Source organism: Lutjanus erythropterus, chromosome 24, assembly GCF_056507025.1.
Source record: "Lutjanus erythropterus isolate fLutEry1 chromosome 24, fLutEry1.hap2, whole genome shotgun sequence".
NCBI lineage: Eukaryota > Metazoa > Chordata > Actinopteri > Lutjaniformes > Lutjanidae > Lutjanus > Lutjanus erythropterus.
In genome coordinates, this window is record NC_139340.1 from 4453337 (window position 1) to 4472392 (window position 19056).

The 19056-nt window shown below is 36.9% G+C and overlaps 2 protein-coding genes across 3 annotated transcripts in view; both read right to left on the reverse strand.

The window, feature by feature from the left end:
* Nucleotides 1-707: 707 nt before the first annotated feature.
* On the reverse strand, nucleotides 708-2855 carry LOC146304535 (retinol dehydrogenase 7). The gene is made up of 4 exons (XM_084713291.1): nucleotides 2275-2855; nucleotides 1663-1815; nucleotides 1423-1556; nucleotides 708-1105 (listed from the first exon to the last, which is right to left on the reverse strand). The coding sequence occupies exons 1-4, from the start codon at nucleotides 2627-2629 to the stop codon at nucleotides 740-742; spliced, it is 1008 nt and encodes a 335-aa protein (XP_084569417.1). The 5' UTR covers nucleotides 2630-2855; the 3' UTR covers nucleotides 708-739.
* Nucleotides 2856-5857: 3002 nt separating this feature from the next.
* LOC146304536 (inositol polyphosphate-4-phosphatase type I A-like) overlaps nucleotides 5858-19056 on the reverse strand; it is a 34781-nt gene continuing 21582 nt past the window's right edge. Inside the window, exon 24 of one of the 2 annotated variants that reach the window (XM_084713293.1) lies at nucleotides 5858-6687. In XM_084713293.1, coding sequence (XP_084569419.1) covers nucleotides 6555-6687 — 133 coding nt within the window. In that variant the 3' untranslated portion in view covers nucleotides 5858-6554. Of the gene's footprint in view, nucleotides 6688-14849; nucleotides 15515-19056 lie in introns of those variants that run through there. The other variant, XM_084713292.1, reaches the window with a different exon arrangement.

Genomic DNA, 19056 nt, shown 5'->3' on the forward strand with positions numbered 1-19056 from the left:
TTTACTTTACTGTCCTGTTCTTATGCAAGTGACTGGCTGGTGGTCGTCTCTTGGAAGTAGTCAGTTTTCAAAGAAAATAAAGTCCTAAACAAAGGTTTTTCAAGCAAAAAGGAGAGTGTTTTGTTATGTCACCATTTCACTCATTTTTTTGAGGGGAAAAAAAAAAAGACATTGGCAACTCATTGAGTATAAGTGCAACAATAATAATAATTATGCTACTAAAATAAGTACATGCAACATGACACAAAAAATGATTTATGATAATAAAACTTTTTTTTAACTAACTAATTTTAACTAATTTTAACAGAAACAGTGTGAACAAGATTCATTAAAGCAACATTATGGGGTCTATCTTACACCCGGCACAAACCTGTGGTGCAGGTGGATTTGCGATCTTACACCGGCGCAAGTGCCATTTTTGCCTCGTATGCAAGATAGCAAATGAACTTGCTGCTGACACAAGGGGCGGGACATGACAGGACGCCCCTGACGCAAGACAGCAAAGGTCACTTACACACCACTGTTGTAAATATACACATGCACTTGTTATCATTACTAAAGAAAATGACTTATGATCACAATGAGCTGTCAATAAGGTACAACAGATACATAATGCTACTTTAAACTACAATATTAAAGACACCATTATTGTTGAAATCATATATTCTTCAGTTTAAAAGCGTTTTATAAAAGGAATTATAAAAGAAAAAGCTAAAAATGAACAATGTCGTGCAGTTTCCTATTTAACGTAAAGCATTTCTTCTCTTTTGGCGTACATGGAGCTGAGAGAAAACACAGCGTCAGTGAGGAACGTGGGGAGAAAAGGGAACAGCTGGAAGAAGAACCTGTCCGTCATCGACGCCAGCAGGTATCTGTATTTAGGCTGAGGCGACATGACTGCGTGCTGCATGGCGTTGATGACCAGGCTGGGGTCCTTGAACCCCATCCTGCACGTTGACGTGAAGTACTCGTTAGCCAGCTCGATGTACTGACGGTTGAACCTCTGCTTTCGATCGTCGTCTAATTTCTCCCAAATATCAAACCCTGTCTTCATCTTCAGGATGTTGGTGGCTTGGCCGAAGTTACCCGGCTGGATGATGCTGACCTAAAAGTGGAAATAAAAAAAGTGTTGCAGATAAAATTAGCTAAAACTAAAAAGGATTATTTCGGTCATTTGCTTTAACAGTCATGCCTTTAACCTGGAGCCTTGACAGTCATCTGTTCTTCCAGAAAAATGACTTAAACTCACACTGTTTGTTATTGCAAAGTGTGACATTCAAAATAAATGTCATCAACGGAAAATAAGCCCAGAAATTTTGAATTTGTTTTGCTTTGCTTCTTATTACAGACGTCTCACAATGAGACCCTTCATGCACCAGAGTGTTAGAGGACTGGTGTTTGGTTTTTGCAGCATTACCGTACCTTCACACCGAAACTGGCCATTTCAACCCTCAGGCAGTCTGCGAACGCCTCCAGTCCTCTCTTTGACACACTGTAAGCTCCCATGTTCAGGCAGTTGAAGAAGGAGAAGATGCTGGACATAAAAACCATCCGACCTGCGGCAATCAGCCAACATAAAACAGAAATGTTCACCCCCATCCAAACCTGAACTATCCCTTTAACATCTCGACAATAAGAACGAGAGGTTCCAGTGAAATGTACCTTCGGTGGCTCGGACCAAAGGTAGAAACGCGATGGAGGTCCTGATGGAGCCAAACAGGTTGATGTCCACCATGTTTTGAAAATCTTCAATCGTGCTCCACTCGATCTCGGCCCAGTCTGAGATTCCAGCGTTGTTCACAACCGCCCACAGACCTGACAAAGTGACAGTATACATTTTTTCCCACCATTATTCACTTTGTCATTAATGAGTTTAGTCAACAATTTCTAAAATTCAAATGTTTATAAAATCTAGAGATTCAAGTTTTACCAATAAGAAAAGTAAATCATCTCAACAAAACATTGTTTTTTAGTTTATCAAGTTTTGAGTTTGATTCAAAACTCTAAAAATACTGAAGAAGTTTCTTTGAAATTATGAATTTTCTCAACTTTTAAAAAAATGTAATATACAAACACTACATTTGGACTTTCACAGTCAATATGAAATAATAACAAGTCAATCTTTTTGTTTTTTTTAACCATTAATTCAGAAGCAACTTGATTTTGTCTATTTTTGTTTCTCTCTTCTTTTTTTGGCAAAATTGAGCTTCCATACATATTAAAGCTGATTACAGGAGAAACTGGGTCATTTTTTACAGTGTGCTAATCTCTCACCTTTCTCTGGCAGGTTCTCCTGAACCATCTTCTTCGCCTGCAGCACCTCCTCGTCGCTGGTGACGTCCAGCTTGAGGATTTTCAGATTACTGGAGCTCTGTCGGGCCAGGCTCTGGGCTCCGGCTCCTTGTGGAGACAAACACCCAGCAAAGACCACAAACCCCTTGTGGTCCAAGCATCGAGCCAGCTGGTGCCCGAAGCCGCTGTCGCAGCCCGTTATCAGCACGCCGTAGCCATAACCGTCCTGCACATGGCCACTGCGGTGGCTGGCGACCAGCTTGGCGAAAATGAAGAGCAGCAAGGCCGCGATGGAGAGGAGGCCGATGATTTGGCCGATGAAGACAATCGTGTTCATGCTGATGAGGCGTTTGTGGACCTCTGTGATTTCTCTAGTGCTGCCTGCTGCACAATATATGCTTGTTCACAACACAGCAACAGTTCATTGAGAGGGCTCTTTGTGTCCGGGTGACAATTTGGTTTCATGTGACTCAGAAAAACACCTCCGCTGTGTGAGCATAACGTCAAATGTGCTGTTTCTTCCAGGAAAGTTGAGCATTTCTCTTTTTGAAAATTAGGACTTTTATCCTGAAAACTGTAATCAATTATCAGGGATAAAACTTCACATGATCATATGAAGGTCTGTTTGTCTCGTGTCTTACGTGGCCTTCCCAAGAATGATTCACAAAATTTTTTGACCCCTTTTCAGTTAAATACAATACAAAGACTGGACAGTTCATGTTCCAGCTTATAACTTTACTGTTTTCTGGAAATATACACTCATTCTGAATTTGATGCACATAATTATAACTTTCATCCCATAATTCTAATCTCTTAATTCTGGCGAGAGCGTTTAATTTAGCCTAAAAGAAATTCTAGTAAGGAGTCCTGACTGAGGAGTGATTTTGGAAAACTCTCAGAGCAACTCTGAGCAAAGAAGAGACAAACTTTTATCTGAGCGAGGAGGTGTGTTTGACCTGTTACTAGGTATGACACATGCTTTTAATCAATGTGACTGGTTGTTCCAAAAATGACGTAAGAAGATTTAAAATAACATCACTAGATGAAAAACAGTGGAAAAGGCAAAAAAGATGTAACAAGAAAAAGGACGTAACAAGACACAAAACAGCATAAAAAAACATAAGACAAAAGACATGTAACAAGACGTATTTATCATCTTTTGACGTTGTCTTTAGTCTTGTTACGTCTTTTGTATTGTGATGTGTTTTATGCAGATTTTCATCCTGTCACGTTTTTTTGGTCTTTTTACTTCTTCTTCATCTTGTTACTTCTTTTTATTTGTTACATCTTTTTCCCATTTTCATTTTATTACATCTTTGTCCTGTTATGTCTACATGTTGTTTTTTGTCTTGTCCTTTTTGTCTAGTTATGTCTTTTTTGTTGTTTTTTTTTTTAGTCTTGTTACATTCATTTTTGGGTGAATTATCCCTTTAATGTTCTGATAAATTTCATGTCTGGCATTAAAGCATTATTGCATTTGGTTTAGATTTATCAGCCTTGTCTGGTTTTATTTTCATTTGGAAAACACTTTGTGACATTACATGACTCGTCACATTGTGATATTTAAATAAAGATTGTTCTTATTATTATTATTAGTATTATGTGAGCACAGCTCTGATGAGATCAACCACAAACTTGAAGGGGAAATTCTCAGAAACCATCATCATTTATAAGAATCTTAGATTTTCCTCCCTAGCAGTTTTTGCGAGGAGGCTTTGTGGAAACGGCTCCACATTCAAAATTCTCTGTCTGTTCCCTTGACAACATTTTCAAAACCTTCCTGAATGTGGAACATAAAAATATCAGAAACGGGTAAAAGTGTGTCGAAGCATACCTTGTTGCTCTGCAGGATTTAAATAAACACCTTGAAATCGAAGCTAAAAGATCTCAGAGTCCTCTCATTTTCTTGAAGCTGTTTTGTTGTATGCATGTTAACCCTGCAGCCAAAGGGACACACAAATATGCAGACAGGAGTGGACAAGTGTCCACATATTTGTGTGCAGTTTTGGCCCTTTTCAAAGTTTTGTTTAGGTCTCTTTGTTCCAGTTGCAGGGAATCTTAATACCACAGCATACACTGACTTTTGTTTGACTCCTTTCTCTTTAATATGTCCTGCACAACAAAATTGACTGGCCTGGTTAAAAACTTGTGTGTCCACATACTTTTGGACATGCTGTGTACCTTGATCACGTGTTAATGACTTCCAGCTGTTGTCATCAGACCTGCAAACTCAGTGGGATGAAGGTGGTGACCGAGGAGCTCATCTTCATCATGTAAACAAAGACAGAGAAATATGGTGTTCTTTCTTTCTGTATTTTTATATTAAATCTTGAATTAAATACATGATTTTTAGTGCTAAAAACAGTTGAACCAACGGTTTTTGATAATCAAAGTGTCAAAAAAGAAATACAAATAATTTTCTACCAGGTTCAGCTTCTTAAATCTGAGCCTTTACTACTTTGCTCTGTTTAATGTAATCATAAATTAAATATCTTTTTTCTGATGAAGTCACTGAGCTCAACTGACGTGAAATGGGAAAACAGCAGTAACACAAATCATGGGACTGAATAGACTGTAGTTTTACCCGTTCACTCTTTCAAAAGAAACAGAAAGACGTTTTAATTTTTATTTCAGCTTTGTATATTAACAAGTTATGATACACAGCAACATTCAAACCTTCACAGATGTCCTCAGATTGACAGAATTGTAATCTCAAATAAAATGCCAAATATACTGCAGCGCATGTAGACAAAACAAAAAGTACTTCTCTGATGCTAAATCAAACATGTAAATACAGCAATAACTGTTTGTCCAAGTCATCTGCAGCACTGTGGTTCAACCTACAGTCAGCAGTGGATTCAGGAGGAGCAGTGACTCCCCTGTGTGGTACAGAGAGGTCACTGCAGATACATGTGGCAGTTTTGTACACGGGAGCGTGAGGAAAAAAACACTACAAATAAGTATTAAAATTCACACAAGTGTTCCCCTTTGTCCTCAGTGAGGGAAATGTCCACAGTGTTAGTAGAAAATTCTATTTATAAGTTTGGTTTAGCTGCTTCAGATCTGAATTATGCCCTAAAAGTTCTTTGTTAGATCTTGTGTACAATTTGTTGATTCCTCAAAAATAAAAATGGACACGGTGAAATGCAGAGTGGTCTTAATCATGAGCAGTGAAAACAAATTGCATAAAAATAAAATGTGAAGTGAGGAGGTGTGCGTCCCTCATTCTCCAGTGCAGGTTTTCTTTTATACAACAAACTGTTTCTACCCAGTTTTAGCAAATTTATGTTGAGAAAAGTGTTTAGAGAGTGTCTGTTAAATGCACATCAGTGAGCCTCACTGATGAACTGGGTAACAGAATTTGGATTAATCCGCTGCTGAAAATAGTCCCTACACACCATGTTGGCCATGTTGTTTATTTTGGAGGGGGTGGACTCCCTGCATGAAATTCTACATTTTGATTATTGGCAACAAATCTCATGAAAATGCTAAAAATATTTATCATAAACTGCAGAAAACATCCTAAAAACCAAATTTGTGGGTTGACAATGGATACATTTATCTGCTTGGCCCATTTTATTTATATGTAAGTCAATTCAAATATGTAGTTTTAATGACTTAAGAAACATTTACTTAAAACTACAATGCCCTGCTGTTGTAGGAAATTACTCAGCACACACTGCTTTCAGTCTTTTCATGAGATTTTTTGCCAATAATAAAAACGTGGAATTATACAAAACATCCTTTTCATGCAGGGAGGTTTCCTGCCAGAAAATAAATATCATGGCTGAAATATCTAACGCCTGAAAAAACTAATTTGTCCAAACACTGTGGGCTGACAATGGATAATTATTTATCTCTTGATTGCCAATGTAGAACATAAATATAAATGTTTGTGTGGTTAATATTGATTATATCAGTGCCTGATCAGGAGTGAGGCAGTGCTGTTTGTGAACATCTTCATACTAAAAAATAAAAACCCCTGCTACCAGGGAAACACTCTTTTATTAAGTGTGATATGCATAACATGGTTTAAGCAACTAATATAGGACCTGTAAACAGTTAGGATTTGAGTTCCTTCATGAAGGTGCAACTGTTTACTTCCAAATAAATCTAATCTAAAACCTCTGACGCAGTAACCAGGTCATGGTGGTCAAACTAAACAGTATCTTGATTGTACAGTCTGATCTCGGCCGTCGTAAAACACAGTAGTCAAACTGTCCATTAATAACTTTGCGGACGCAGAGCTCCCCGTGGTCCAATCAGGTTTCCACCTTCCCGAAAGTGCCGTCAGGCGGTCGGTAGTGTTTGGGGAAGGCCTTGAGCTGCAGCGAGTTGAACGCGTACTTTCGGCATCCGACGTTCTTCACAGTGTTTTCTCGTCTGCAGCCCTCGCTGGGGAGACAGAACGGGGTGGGAGGGGTCAGGGGTATTCACAGACAGAATGAGAGCAAAGAAATAAAAATGATGTTTGGTCGGTTGTGAATGATTGTTTCTTTTGTCCCTTAACATAAAATGATTCTTTGCTGGTGATTGACAATCAACAAAAGATTTTCCTCTTACCTGTTTTGATATTTATCCATACAACCCCCACAAAGTTGGGATGTTGTGTAAAACTTAAATTAACATGGGATCAGAAACAAGGGGGGTCAAAAAGTTTTTGAAGATCATTACAGTCTTTTTATTCAGGTTTTACACAATGTTCCACCTTGTATGGAACTGGTTTTGTGTACAATATTTTTATCTATAGTTCCTCAGTGAAATGTTTGCCCTGAGCATTTTTCCCACCATCTGTCTGTTATATTCTGTGCTTGTAATGCACATGATAATACTTGTTAAAAGACACTGCTGCTGACTTTTTCAAATGTGTCTTTCTGTTGCTTTAACCACCACCAGCTGAGTCAAAGTCAAACATCTCTATGGCTGGTATCGTCAAAAATTCTGCAACTCACTCCAAAACAATCTAGAAGGATAAATGGCACTATAGGTAAGAGGAAAAATATGTATTTTGAATTTTGGAGTGAACTGTCCCTTTACTTAATGCATAAAGTCAAATGTCAAAGTCAAATAAAATGCACAAATCCCAGTTTAGTAATTTAAAAATGACCATCAGACTGAATGAGTGCTACTGAGTCTGATGCTGCAATTCCTAATGGTAGCCAGTAGAGGTCAGTAAACACTCATTTAAACTGATTCAAACTGAATGAGGAACACAACATAAGAAAACATGCAACACCATTCACACACACATCGACGGACATGGAAGAAAAGCCGAGGGAAAAGCACAGTTCGAGTAACTAAAGGAAAAAGAGTTTTCTGAGATGCAAAGAGGACAAACAAAACCCTTAAAGACCAAAAAATGTCACCAGAGTCTGTTTATATTCTGCAGGTGGAGGCAGAAAACGTTTATTACAGCAGGAGTGTGGCGTTCAGGGACACACTGACTGGAGGTTTTCTTGGGTTTGTGGTACATTTAGGACAATATGGGACGCAGTAAGGCTCAAGCTTTGGACATTTAACTGCTGCTGAGGAAAAGAAACACAGAATAGAGACAGTTCGACATCTGGTTTTCTGTTGTTTGCTTACCTGGAATTAAAATAACCTGTGAATATGTTCACAAACAACTTTTTCTAAGCACTTTCTGCACAAATCAACATTGATAGACCAAAAAAAATCTAAAATGATACATATTTAAATAAAAAAACTCAATATTGGCCCTAAAAGTCCATTGGGTTGGTCATAAATAAAGAGAAACTTCTCTCTGGAACTCACTATCATGTCACAACTATTATTGCAACAACTTTCTTCTATCATAATTTCACTTTGCAGCTTGTAAATATGATCTCTGTAACAATTATTCTCACTTGACATGTTAAACAAGACCATCTACAGATAACCTGCTCACATAATATAATTTATATTGTTAACAGGAGGTTTTAACATACCTGCAAATTATTATGTCAACAGTTCAGTGTGAAAAACAATTCAATAAACAAAAACATAGAATTCTGCATATTACAACGGGATCAGACTGTGATATAAAGTGACGACAGCATGACAGTTATGGCACAAGCATTATTATTACATTGTATAGATTATTTTTATATATATATATCTGTATATATATATATATATAATCTGCTTTGGAATACTTAAGACAATATATAGCAAACGTTAGTATTTAGGCAATACAAGCATTTAAATACAATTTATGTACAGCAATACAAATATATTCTCTAATACATCTGGATTCTAAAAATAAACAAACAGAAAAGAAAACAAAAGGCAAAACTGAGATGTTTTTTGATAACCGATAATGATTTTTAATTTACCCTTTCAGGAAGCACTTTATTGTAATTAGACGTTGAGTTTGGGGAATTAATGGTAAGTTAGTCAGAAATGAAAAAACTTTTATTTTCAAACTAATTTTCATATATTTTAAAATAATTTTACATAAATTCCCTCACCTCCCTGCTGCTCAATGATTATGTGATTATATATTTAAATATTAGTATTTATGTATTTATATATTAATTTTTACTTCTTTTAAATAAAATTATAAGTTGAACATATAAGGTTTGTCTCACAGAGGTAGTTCTAAACTGGAGTGTCAACAGATGACAAGATACACGAGATTCTTAAAAGAAACAGTAGAATAACATAAGTAGTGAATAAGAACTTAAAAGGAGTAGTTTAACATTTTGGAACATTTTCTTATTCACTCTTTTGCTGTGAGTTACAGGAGAGGACTCACAATAATCTTATGTCTATGTGTTAGCTGGTTAACTAACTAAGATAACGTTGGCTTGAAAAACCTCAAATTATCTTGTACATTTTGTTTTTGTTTAGATTAAACTGTTAATTAGCAAACTTTAGAGGTGCTTTTTCAAGGTTTACGGAAACATATGAAGCTAAAGCTAGCTAGCATCTGATTAACTTGTTAGCTTAACTTGAGACTGAAAACAGGGATGTAAAGTGTAAAAACAACAATTTGCTATTTTTAAGTTTTTGGTTTTGTTCTGAATTATAAATAAGATGGGTACCACTCTCATGGTTGTATGTTAGCAAGTTAACTAATGTTAAGCTAATGTTAAGCTTATAAAACCACAAATTGAACTACATTTCAGTTTTTGTTCAGGTTAAGGTGATTTAGTAAGCTTTAGAAGTGTTCGTAGGTGGATTTTATTAGCGTTGGAAAAAGTCAAACTAGTTGTTCCCTGTTGCAAGATTTATGTAAACATATAAAGTTACTTCTCGCTAAAATTTGATTAACTTGTTAGCTTAACTTTTCTCTTTCCAAACATAATAAAATCTACCTAACAGCACATCTAATGTACAACAAATTAACACATTACAGCTTATTTGTTTAACCTGGACAAAAACTAAAACGTTAAAACAAAAACTTGCCAGTTTTCAGGTTTTGGTTTTGTACCAGACTATTTCTTGGCTAAGCTAACCGGCTGGCTCCAGCTACATGTTTCTCTTACAGACTGAGAGTGGTATTGATTTTTGATTGAATTATTGGCAAAAAAGTGAATAATCCCCCAAAAGTCAAACTATTCCTTTAAATTGCAATATCTAATGAAATAAGATATTGCTATTTAAAGCAATATCTAATGAAATTACTATAGATAATATATTTTCAATGGTTTTTACTGACTGATAAATACAAAAATAAGGCCTGCAAAGATATTCAGAATCTCCAATACTTTCCTCACTTCTCAGTGGCACAGAGAGAAAAGGGAAACATTACTGTGTTTGGGATCATTATACTGTCATATGTGTGTTTGAGTGTTTAGGGGTCATGAGAGCGTGATAAACTCCCAAAGGAGGCTATTTTGGTCTGATCCATTTCCTTACTGGGTCGATCTTAATGAGACGGAGCCATGAAAACTCAGGGGACGTGACTGATGCTTTCATTTAGCTTTACAGGCTAACATATTGATTTTTGCAATGCAGATTTCCAATAAAAGCAACCTGAAAACTCTTGGTCGCTTATCTTATGGTATGTTTGGGAGTGCTTACCAGATTTAAACACATTTTTCTATTTTTCAAACTATAAAGGAAAAGTCCAGCGTCCATTCTCTCTCAAATGGAATGATATTTAAGGCTATCTTCTGAGGCGGTCAAATGTTCCAGCTGTTTTTGAACACTGTTTTATATTTTAAGTAGGTTTTTCCCCAACAATTTTTGTGCTTGGGCAGAAAATACTGGTGAGGGTTAACAAGTAATAGTACTGTTAGCAGCTGGGACATAATACTGAGAGCTTTACTGTATCGCTAACTATGTCAAAGTTATCGTTTTCCCACAAAAATACAACCATATAAAGAAATAACTGTGGGGTACATAGCAACACAAGCAAGCAGATAACACATGCTTGCTGGAAAACTCTGAAAAGTGCATGATTTATAAGCAATAGTATTGTTTTTTTTTTTTTTCTTCAAACAAGAGAAGCAATTTGGAGTTGGGGTGGGATTAGAGCTGAAACAACTGACTGTTCCCATCTTTTTTGGAACCTAGTTGAACATTTAACTGGAAAAAGTTGGAAGATTAATTATATTTTAAAAAGTTTGTGAGTAACGTGACTTCTCTAAACAAGACAAACTTAACAAACTTTCTAGTCAGTTTTTCTCTCATTTTTAGGACACGTTAACCAAATGGAGGTGAACTTGATTCAGAGAAAGATACCACATATTTTTCTGGCTCAATGTCTTGCAAAACACAGATTCTTCAAACCTGAATTCACCTGATATAAAGCGAACTAAAGCATTTGGCACAAGCATGGATACATCCCTTACTCATTCATCTGAACTACAAACAAAGTTTTAACAAAATCGATGCCTTTTTACTCAACACAACTCAACTCTATAAAGCTAATATTTTAGCTGCAATCCGTACTAGTTTGTAACAACGGCTAAGTTCACATCTGGATAAATGTAAACTGGTACACATAAATGCTCTAAAGGGTGTAGGACCAACAGTACTACACTGCATATACAAACACATTTCCCCTGAATATCCTACAATCATGCATTCCAGCATTATACTGCATCCTTAAAACACAAAAATTCAACTTTGTCATCTGGCAACACAGAGCTAATCTTCACTGCATCGGCATGAAAAGCTGAGGAGCAGATGTGGGTTGAGTCACCGACTTAATGTATCTGACGCGTCACACCGGGACCAATTTAAGTGTCTGGAAAGTACCATTGCTGGCTGCGACAGTTCTCAAGGCAGGTGAAAGCAGAAGCTCAGTCTCAGGGAGTCAAAAGTATAAAAGCACTGACTAAAATTAGGCGTGCCACTGCTTTTACAAATGAACTGAACCCATGAAGAGCACCTCGGACAGGATGGAACGGCTCCGGGGCGTCTGTTTTCATTTTCCTACTGTTCAAACTATGACAATAAATGACTATGTCAATTACAGCATTGTAAGGTCTGTTATTTCTTTATAGCAGACCAAAATGTATAACAGACCGTTATGAAGAACAGATCGTTGCTATGAAGAACAGACCGTTGCCATGGATGCAGTCCCAATCATAGACTCTGGAGGAGCAATAAGATGGGATGGGTAAATGGGATAATGTACAGTGAGCAGGTTATTATTGCAAAATAAATCCCAACAGGGTGATGCTTCTGTGTTACACTGCCATGGATTGCTAGCTGTAGTAGGGCAGGTCAAGCCTTTGCTATGGTTAGATTCATAAATTTGCTGCCTGTACAGGATTGTTTTCAGCTGCTTGTTCCTGCTACACAGAAAAATGTTCCTTCTCTTTATGAAACAGGTCATGCATGTTGTCACGGGGTCTGATCCATGTTCGTTTGTTCAAACAAAGGTATGCAAGGTATTTAAAACACAGCCAAAGGAAGGGGGGGAGCAGAGGCGTCTTGTCTGTAACAGGCAAGGAAATGCTGTGTGTGCACCAACATTTTGATTGAATTGAACCTGGTATGATCATCTTACTCTGGCTGACATGTTAACATGAGTTCAGTTCATTTACCTCTGAGAAAACACCTTTATAAATACAGTTTTCAGACACTTTATCCGGTATTCAGAGATATGACTAAACAGACAGTTAATTGAATACACTGATGTATTTCTAAATTATTCTGTCCTTCTTAAAATGTCCAAAATAAAGGCTCAAGTTTGGATGATTTTAGTCAGAACTACTACCATTGTAAACAGAGACAGTGATAAAGTGACTGACCCAGATCTGCTGGAAAGTGCACAGGCTGAAGTAGAAGCAAAAAAAAACCTCCTTCTACGGTCTAGAAAAGCAGGAAGACATATAAACAAATAAAACGAGCAAATACTGCCTGAAAATATAGATATATGAGCCAAAGTTAGCTTACTTCATTTTGGCACCAAAATAAAAGCTTTCCTCCACTGAAGCTTGTAAAGGTGCAAAAGCACATGGAAGACAATGATAACTGAAACAAGCTGGCCGTGTGTGCAAAGCTTAAATTATAACTCACTTTTCTTTATAATGGCTACTATCAACTATAGCTCTTTCCTGAAAGCAAGGTTTTGATATATTTTTTTATATATATATATAATCTGCTAATTTTTTTTTATACATATTCACAACTCAAGTGTGATTTCTGATCTGTTTTTCACAAATATACAAACTGTCACTTTGTATTCTCACACGGATCATCGAGTGGAACATAATCTGTCTTTAGAGGGCGCTATCCACTAAAAATGTGAATATTCCTTTAAGGTCTGATATCATCACAAAGCACATGTGCAGAGAGGGATCCTGTAAACTGTCTGTTACACTCGTCCAGACGCTTTTCAGTGACTTGATTGGGTTTAAAGATGTGTGTTGATACTGGATGTGAGTTGGGCATCAAAAGTTTCATATCTGAAGATTATTGACATGAAATGCTCGCACTCAGCCAGCTTAATTTAAAAGCACTTTTTTTCTTTCTCCCCCACTTTGGTCTTGTTTCAAATGGGAATTTTTGGAGAATAATCAAGTTGTTAAAGGGATAGTTTGGATTTTTTGAAGTGGGTTTGTATGAGGTCGCCTACTTATCGACAGTGAGTGTTCAATTCATGCTGGTTGAAGAAGCAGAGAGGGGCACCAGCACAAAAGATAAGCAATGTAGAGCAGTGTACAGGGTCAGCAGCAAAATTCATTTTAGTCACTTCAAAAAAGGTCCACTTAAATAATCAGTATCAATTTAAGTGCACACTATATTTAGAATATTTTCACTGCTTTACTTTCTCAGACATAATTATGTTTTAGGAAACCATTGTTATATACGTCAAATTTCACCCTGTCCAAACCAACCAAACTCCATTGGTGAAATCAGTGATTTTACCTGGCAGGACACAGGAGTTGCTGGTCTACTGGTGCAGCAATCTGTTAGTTTGTTTGTGATACGGTGTGACTTCAGTGATTTAAAAGGTTAGTTCACATTTAGTGAAGTCACACAATAACACAAACTAAAGTAAAAGACAGAGGCAGCAGTAGACCACCAATTTCTGTGTTCTGTGAGGTAAAATGAGTGATTTTGCCAATGGAGTTTGGTTGGTTGGTCACTTAAACTGATATTAGGCAACAAGTGATACACTGACTATTGGTAAGTGGCTCATACAACACTACTTCAATTGTGACATTTCTTTGTGGATGAAGATCTTTATGAAAACCTTAAAAACACATGAACTGTGTTTTTAGATTGAGCCAGCTTAGTGTGGATGCAGTCTCATTATTAATTCTATGAAGAGTCTGTAGTCTCATAAAGTAAATCATCATTAGAGCCAGACAGATACACTTGGTCGACAATAGAAATATTTTTTAAATAATAAGCAGCATTTCATGTTTATCACTCATTCTTGTGAGTTGGGACAAAACCATATTTTGAGAGGGTTTTGATTTTTACTCTTCAATTATGCTGTAAAATATATTTTAAAAGATCAAACTCTTGGATAGTAAACTGACAAAATGTAATTTTTTTTTAAGTTGTTCAGAGTTATCATAATGCTATTTTAAATTTTTTTAAACCATAATTCTTATTTAGCTTTGATTCAGAAGGGCTAAAGAGTGACATGTTATGGTTGAGGCACATCTGAAAGCAATATTATTAAATGAATTAAAAAAAAATATACAGAAAGTTGAACAGTACTTGAGCACTTTCCCTGCCTTTTTTAAACCAGGGAGTGAGACAGGGCTCTTTAGCAACTTTAAAAAGCCAACATTTTCATTAAAAAAGTGATTTTAAAACAAAGATAACTATAATAGTACATAGTAATAGTTATAGTAATAGTATAGCAATAGTTTTATAATTATCTTATCAGTAGGTATTGTTAATTTTAGATTTTAAATACTTTTAACACATTTTTAAATAGTTTGAAGTTGTGAATTCTTGTCTGGGACAAGGCTGTTTTCTGGCACAGAGCAAGTTTAGAAATGACAAACACTGAAGCAAACTTAAGTATTTCATAAATTGCATATATTTAATATATATATATAAATCCTTAAAGAATAAATTTTCACTAAAAAATGGAATTAGAGTGTTGGTATTTATAGTTTTTAAAGTTTATTTTGGTAGGATATGATTTGTCCCAATTCTCAAGAATGGGTGATATGTGTTTTATTTGTCTATAGGAAGTAAAAAATACCAGTTTACTGTTTCATCAACTCCAAAAATCCAGTATTAGTCGGGCTCTAATCATTAGATCCATATTGAGACAAATAAACAATGTTTATGATACTTTTTCTGGTCCAAACGTGTGGAGTTTTTCAAAGCTGGAAAGAAAAATTGTCCATAAACAAAAAAACAAAACAGAAAAAAGAAAAAGAGGGCGGGGCTTGGCCCTTGATAAACGGGGCATCAGTTGTGTTAAAGCCCTTCGTCAGGGTGGGACAGTGTGTACATGCTGTACAGCATCAGTGTGCATGAATCTCATACACACTCACAGGACAGTGGCACAGTTGCAGAAACACCCTCGGGAGTCCATGTGGAGGTTTCCCACGCCTCCTCGTGAACGTTATGACGCGTTTTCAGTCCATCTCCGCTTGCTCTTGCAGACGTTCAGCTGCAGCGGAGTTTGGCCAGGAAATAAGCCACGCTGAGGAAGATCCACACCACCAGGAGGTTCGGGCTGAGGGCCAGCAGGGGCAGCGAGTACAGGAGGCTGGGGTCCAGCCGGAAATCACGCACCGGCAGCAAGCCGCTCAGGTTCTTCTGGATCACCCCCTCCCTCGTCCCAATGCTGCCGAGTCACGGGAGGTGGGAGGAAGAGGAGGAGAAAGAGGAGGAGGTGTGGAGCAGCAGGAGGAAGGGAAAGGTGGTGAAGAAAAAGGGAGGAAATAAAAAGGAGAGAAGAGGAGAAACAGATGAAGAAAAAAGTATGAGGGCAAGGAGGAGAAAGTGGAGGAGGAAATAAGAAAGAAAAGATTGCAAGAAGGAAGAAGGGAAGGAGAGGAAGGAGGCGGCCAGCGTGTGTTGTAAAGGAAGCCAAAATAAACAGATGGTGTGTACAGACGCATGCACAGAGGTGAAATGGCAAATTAACAGGTGACACCGGGGAAAAACCACAATGACAAAGAAGCCACAACCACCACAGTTCCCATGGTGTGACATAAAATAATTTGTAAAGTAATAAAAATCATACGGTGGTCACAACAAATGGAATGAATCACGAAACAACCACAATAACATAATCCCGGAAAAAGAAACAAAAAAACTCAAAAACAATTGGCCAATTGTACAAAAACAAGTCAAACACGCGGGAAACAGAGGAAGAGGAAAAAGAGAAAGAGAAAAAAGAGAAAATTAAGAGAGACGTCTTTCAGGAAAGGAAAGAAGATAAGAAAATACAGCAATGGTTCTCCATGTTTATATATTCTGAGACATGGGGGTGAAGAAGGTGGAAATGACGGGAAGAAAATGTCGGGAAAAACTGCAAACCAAAATGAGTGCGCACTGAAAAAACACCCTTTAAATTTAAGGATAACTTTGAAGTTATTGGTACTCTTAAACAGGAACTTGTATTTTCGTCCAAAACATTTACATTTACCTGCAGGCTAACAAGAAAGCTAGGATGCTATATACAAGTACTATCTGCTTTTATTGAGAAATGCTAACAAAAGCTAACATGCAGTAAGTACCTGGTGCAGAAGAGTTAGAGATTTAACTTCAAAATGTTAAATTTTTAAGGGTGTTTTGTCTATTTACTTTATGATATTTTTAACTAATGTATGGATAAGAGGAAAAAAGGATAATGATGGAGAAATTTGGAGGGAAAAGGTAAAATATGTCCAAACTTTTTCTGTCATGCATCATAATGCGAAACCATTCCAAACTAAATCAAACTCCATCAAAATGACCCAAAATCTGTTCTCATGCTCGTCGGCTGATGAGGCAAAGGGGAGGAAAAAGGAGAGAGATGTGAGAGAAGGAAAAAAGAGGGGGAGGAAAAGATGAAGAGATGTCGTATCATGCGAGTATCTGTGCGGGAGTGCAACTTTATTTAGCACAAGTACAACGAGACAGGTGTGATTACAGCTTTTTACAACAAAATATTTACAACATAAAGTCACATAAAAACTCCACACAACTTTTTTGACACAAAAAGATACAAACAGTCGAGTATAAACATATTCTTCCAAGTTTTTTGCTTAAAGCTGCAAAGGACTTTCTTTCAAAATCACATTTGCACTCTAACACTGCGGATCAATATCAATAAAGCTCTATTGGGAATAGACACCTTAAATCATCTGCCTCCTGTCTTTTATGATATCGGTTATCTTATTTCTGTTCAGAGACGTCTTTTTTCAGACCATGATGTGCTTGTTTTCTTTCCTTCGATGCAACATAAAAGAAATTTATTTAAAACTTTTGTATTTTTTAACACTTGGACAAATAAAGGCATAACTATTTGCACTCAATGTAGTTTATTTGCTCATTTTACCTGCTTAAATTCTTCCTCAATTGATTTTACTAACTTTCCTTTCTGTCTTTTTGTTCTTGGTTTTGTGAGGGCTGCTCTTTCTAAAGCTCCCATAAAGTCAAACTTGATGTTTAAGTGTTTTTATCGATATGTATTGTGCTATACTTCACTTATATAACACTATCTGGCCCAGCAGTGACAAAAAGTCATTTGAATGTATTCTCAATGCTATTTTAGAATTTGTCATTTCCTGGAAAACAGTTTTTAAAAAGCTGATGACTCATCCTGCGCTCAGATATGGCCTGACCCTACCTATGCCCCGCCCATTTTTAATCTGTGCTCCAATAGTTGTGCAAACTTGTTACCACAGTAGCTGACCTCTAAGTGCTGTTAGCTTGGTTAGCTGTACAACTAGCTGACTCAGCCCCAGGGTGCCAGGAGCCGCACCCGGTAGACTACTGTATTCCCTGTTGTTGGTCTCAAAGGCTGTTTTTTGTCCTGGTCTTGTTGTGTTCACTGGGAGCTCTCAGTCAAAGCAGAATCAGCTCATAAGACGACTACATCCCACACATTCAGCACCATTAGCTACTTTGAACACCAATCAATATCCACAACAAGTCCCTCCGTAGCTGCATGTAAATATATATAAGGACTAAGCACTCCACGAGTTTTCTTTAAATGTTCTACTGATGTATGTGTCTGCCTTTGTATACATGTTTTTGCCAGGCTGCAATCAAAATGCCCCATGTGGAGAAACAGTAAAGACTGAAGTGAACTGGCGAGATACCAAAAGAAGTGAGAAAGTGAGAGGATATGTTTTGTTATTTGGGTGCACTGACCTTTTAAAGTAAAAGGGCGACATTTCACTAAAACTGGACTGCAGTAAATCTTTCTTTAGACCGTCTTCACAGACGGGGTCAGACAGGAAAAACGAAGGAGGTGTGAAGGAAAAGAAAAGGTGACAATGACGATAATACAAATAAGCAACTCAGACTCTGAAACAGCTTTAACAGAAAGGAAGGATGAGACAAGACAGTGTTGGGTGGACGGATGTACAGACTCACAGAAGACGCACAGACAAACCAACAAGCACACAATCACATATTTCATCAGTGAGGTACCTCTCTTCTCCAGACCCTTGTAAACCCTTATCAACAAAATTTGAACCTTTTTTGACAAAAGTCTGGTGAAGAAGGTAACCAACTGAAGTATTATCCCCTTTAAGATGAACCAGCAACATCAGTTTTTTTCTCAAAGGAAGCAGGCAGTGATGTGACATTTCAAATCTCACATGGGCAAAACATACTACACACCTGAAGTAAATTTGCCATGAATTTCCCTCTGACCTCTTCTGCTTTTACAGATCTATATCTGTGCTCTCTGAGAGGCAAACGAGACAAAGTCCTTCTGTCCTAAATTGTTTTGCCAGGATAATCTTCCTGTTTGTTGTTGTAATACCCATTCCAGCCACAAGAGGCTGAAGTGCATCACCACCTCATGATCTAAACAGGACTATAAGCATTCGTGTTTTCCTCCAGGTGAGTTTTAATCTCTGCATGCACCATGTAAATATCTTGATTGTACACATCAGATTTACTATTTAATAATTGAATGACATTTATTATTAATCATCATTATCCTTATTATTGTTATTATCAATATTATTAGTTTGTGGTATCATTACATCCCTTTAGAAAAATCATCCTGGCAAAAGTTTGTTCATTCACCTCTTTAAAAGTCAGAAACACTGTTTAGATTTAGAAAATAAACCACAGATTTTTTTTCTCACTTTTCTCTCTGTAGTGTTCAGCTGATATGCAGATAATAAAGAAACAAAGAAAACTATAATCTTTAGAGTAAAG

Excerpts from the sequence above, each read along its gene's own strand:
- LOC146304535 (XM_084713291.1), bottom strand. The coding sequence starts at position 2,629 with ATGAACACGATTGTCTTCATCGGCCAAATCATCGGCCTCCTCTCCATC. Across the intron at positions 1,816-2,274 it reads GGAGAACCTGCCAGAGAAAG|GTCTGTGGGCGGTTGTGAAC; the intron begins GTGAGAGATTAG and ends TCACTTTGTCAG. Across the intron at positions 1,106-1,422 it reads TGGCCAGTTTCGGTGTGAAG|GTCAGCATCATCCAGCCGGG; the intron begins GTACGGTAATGC and ends TTCCACTTTTAG.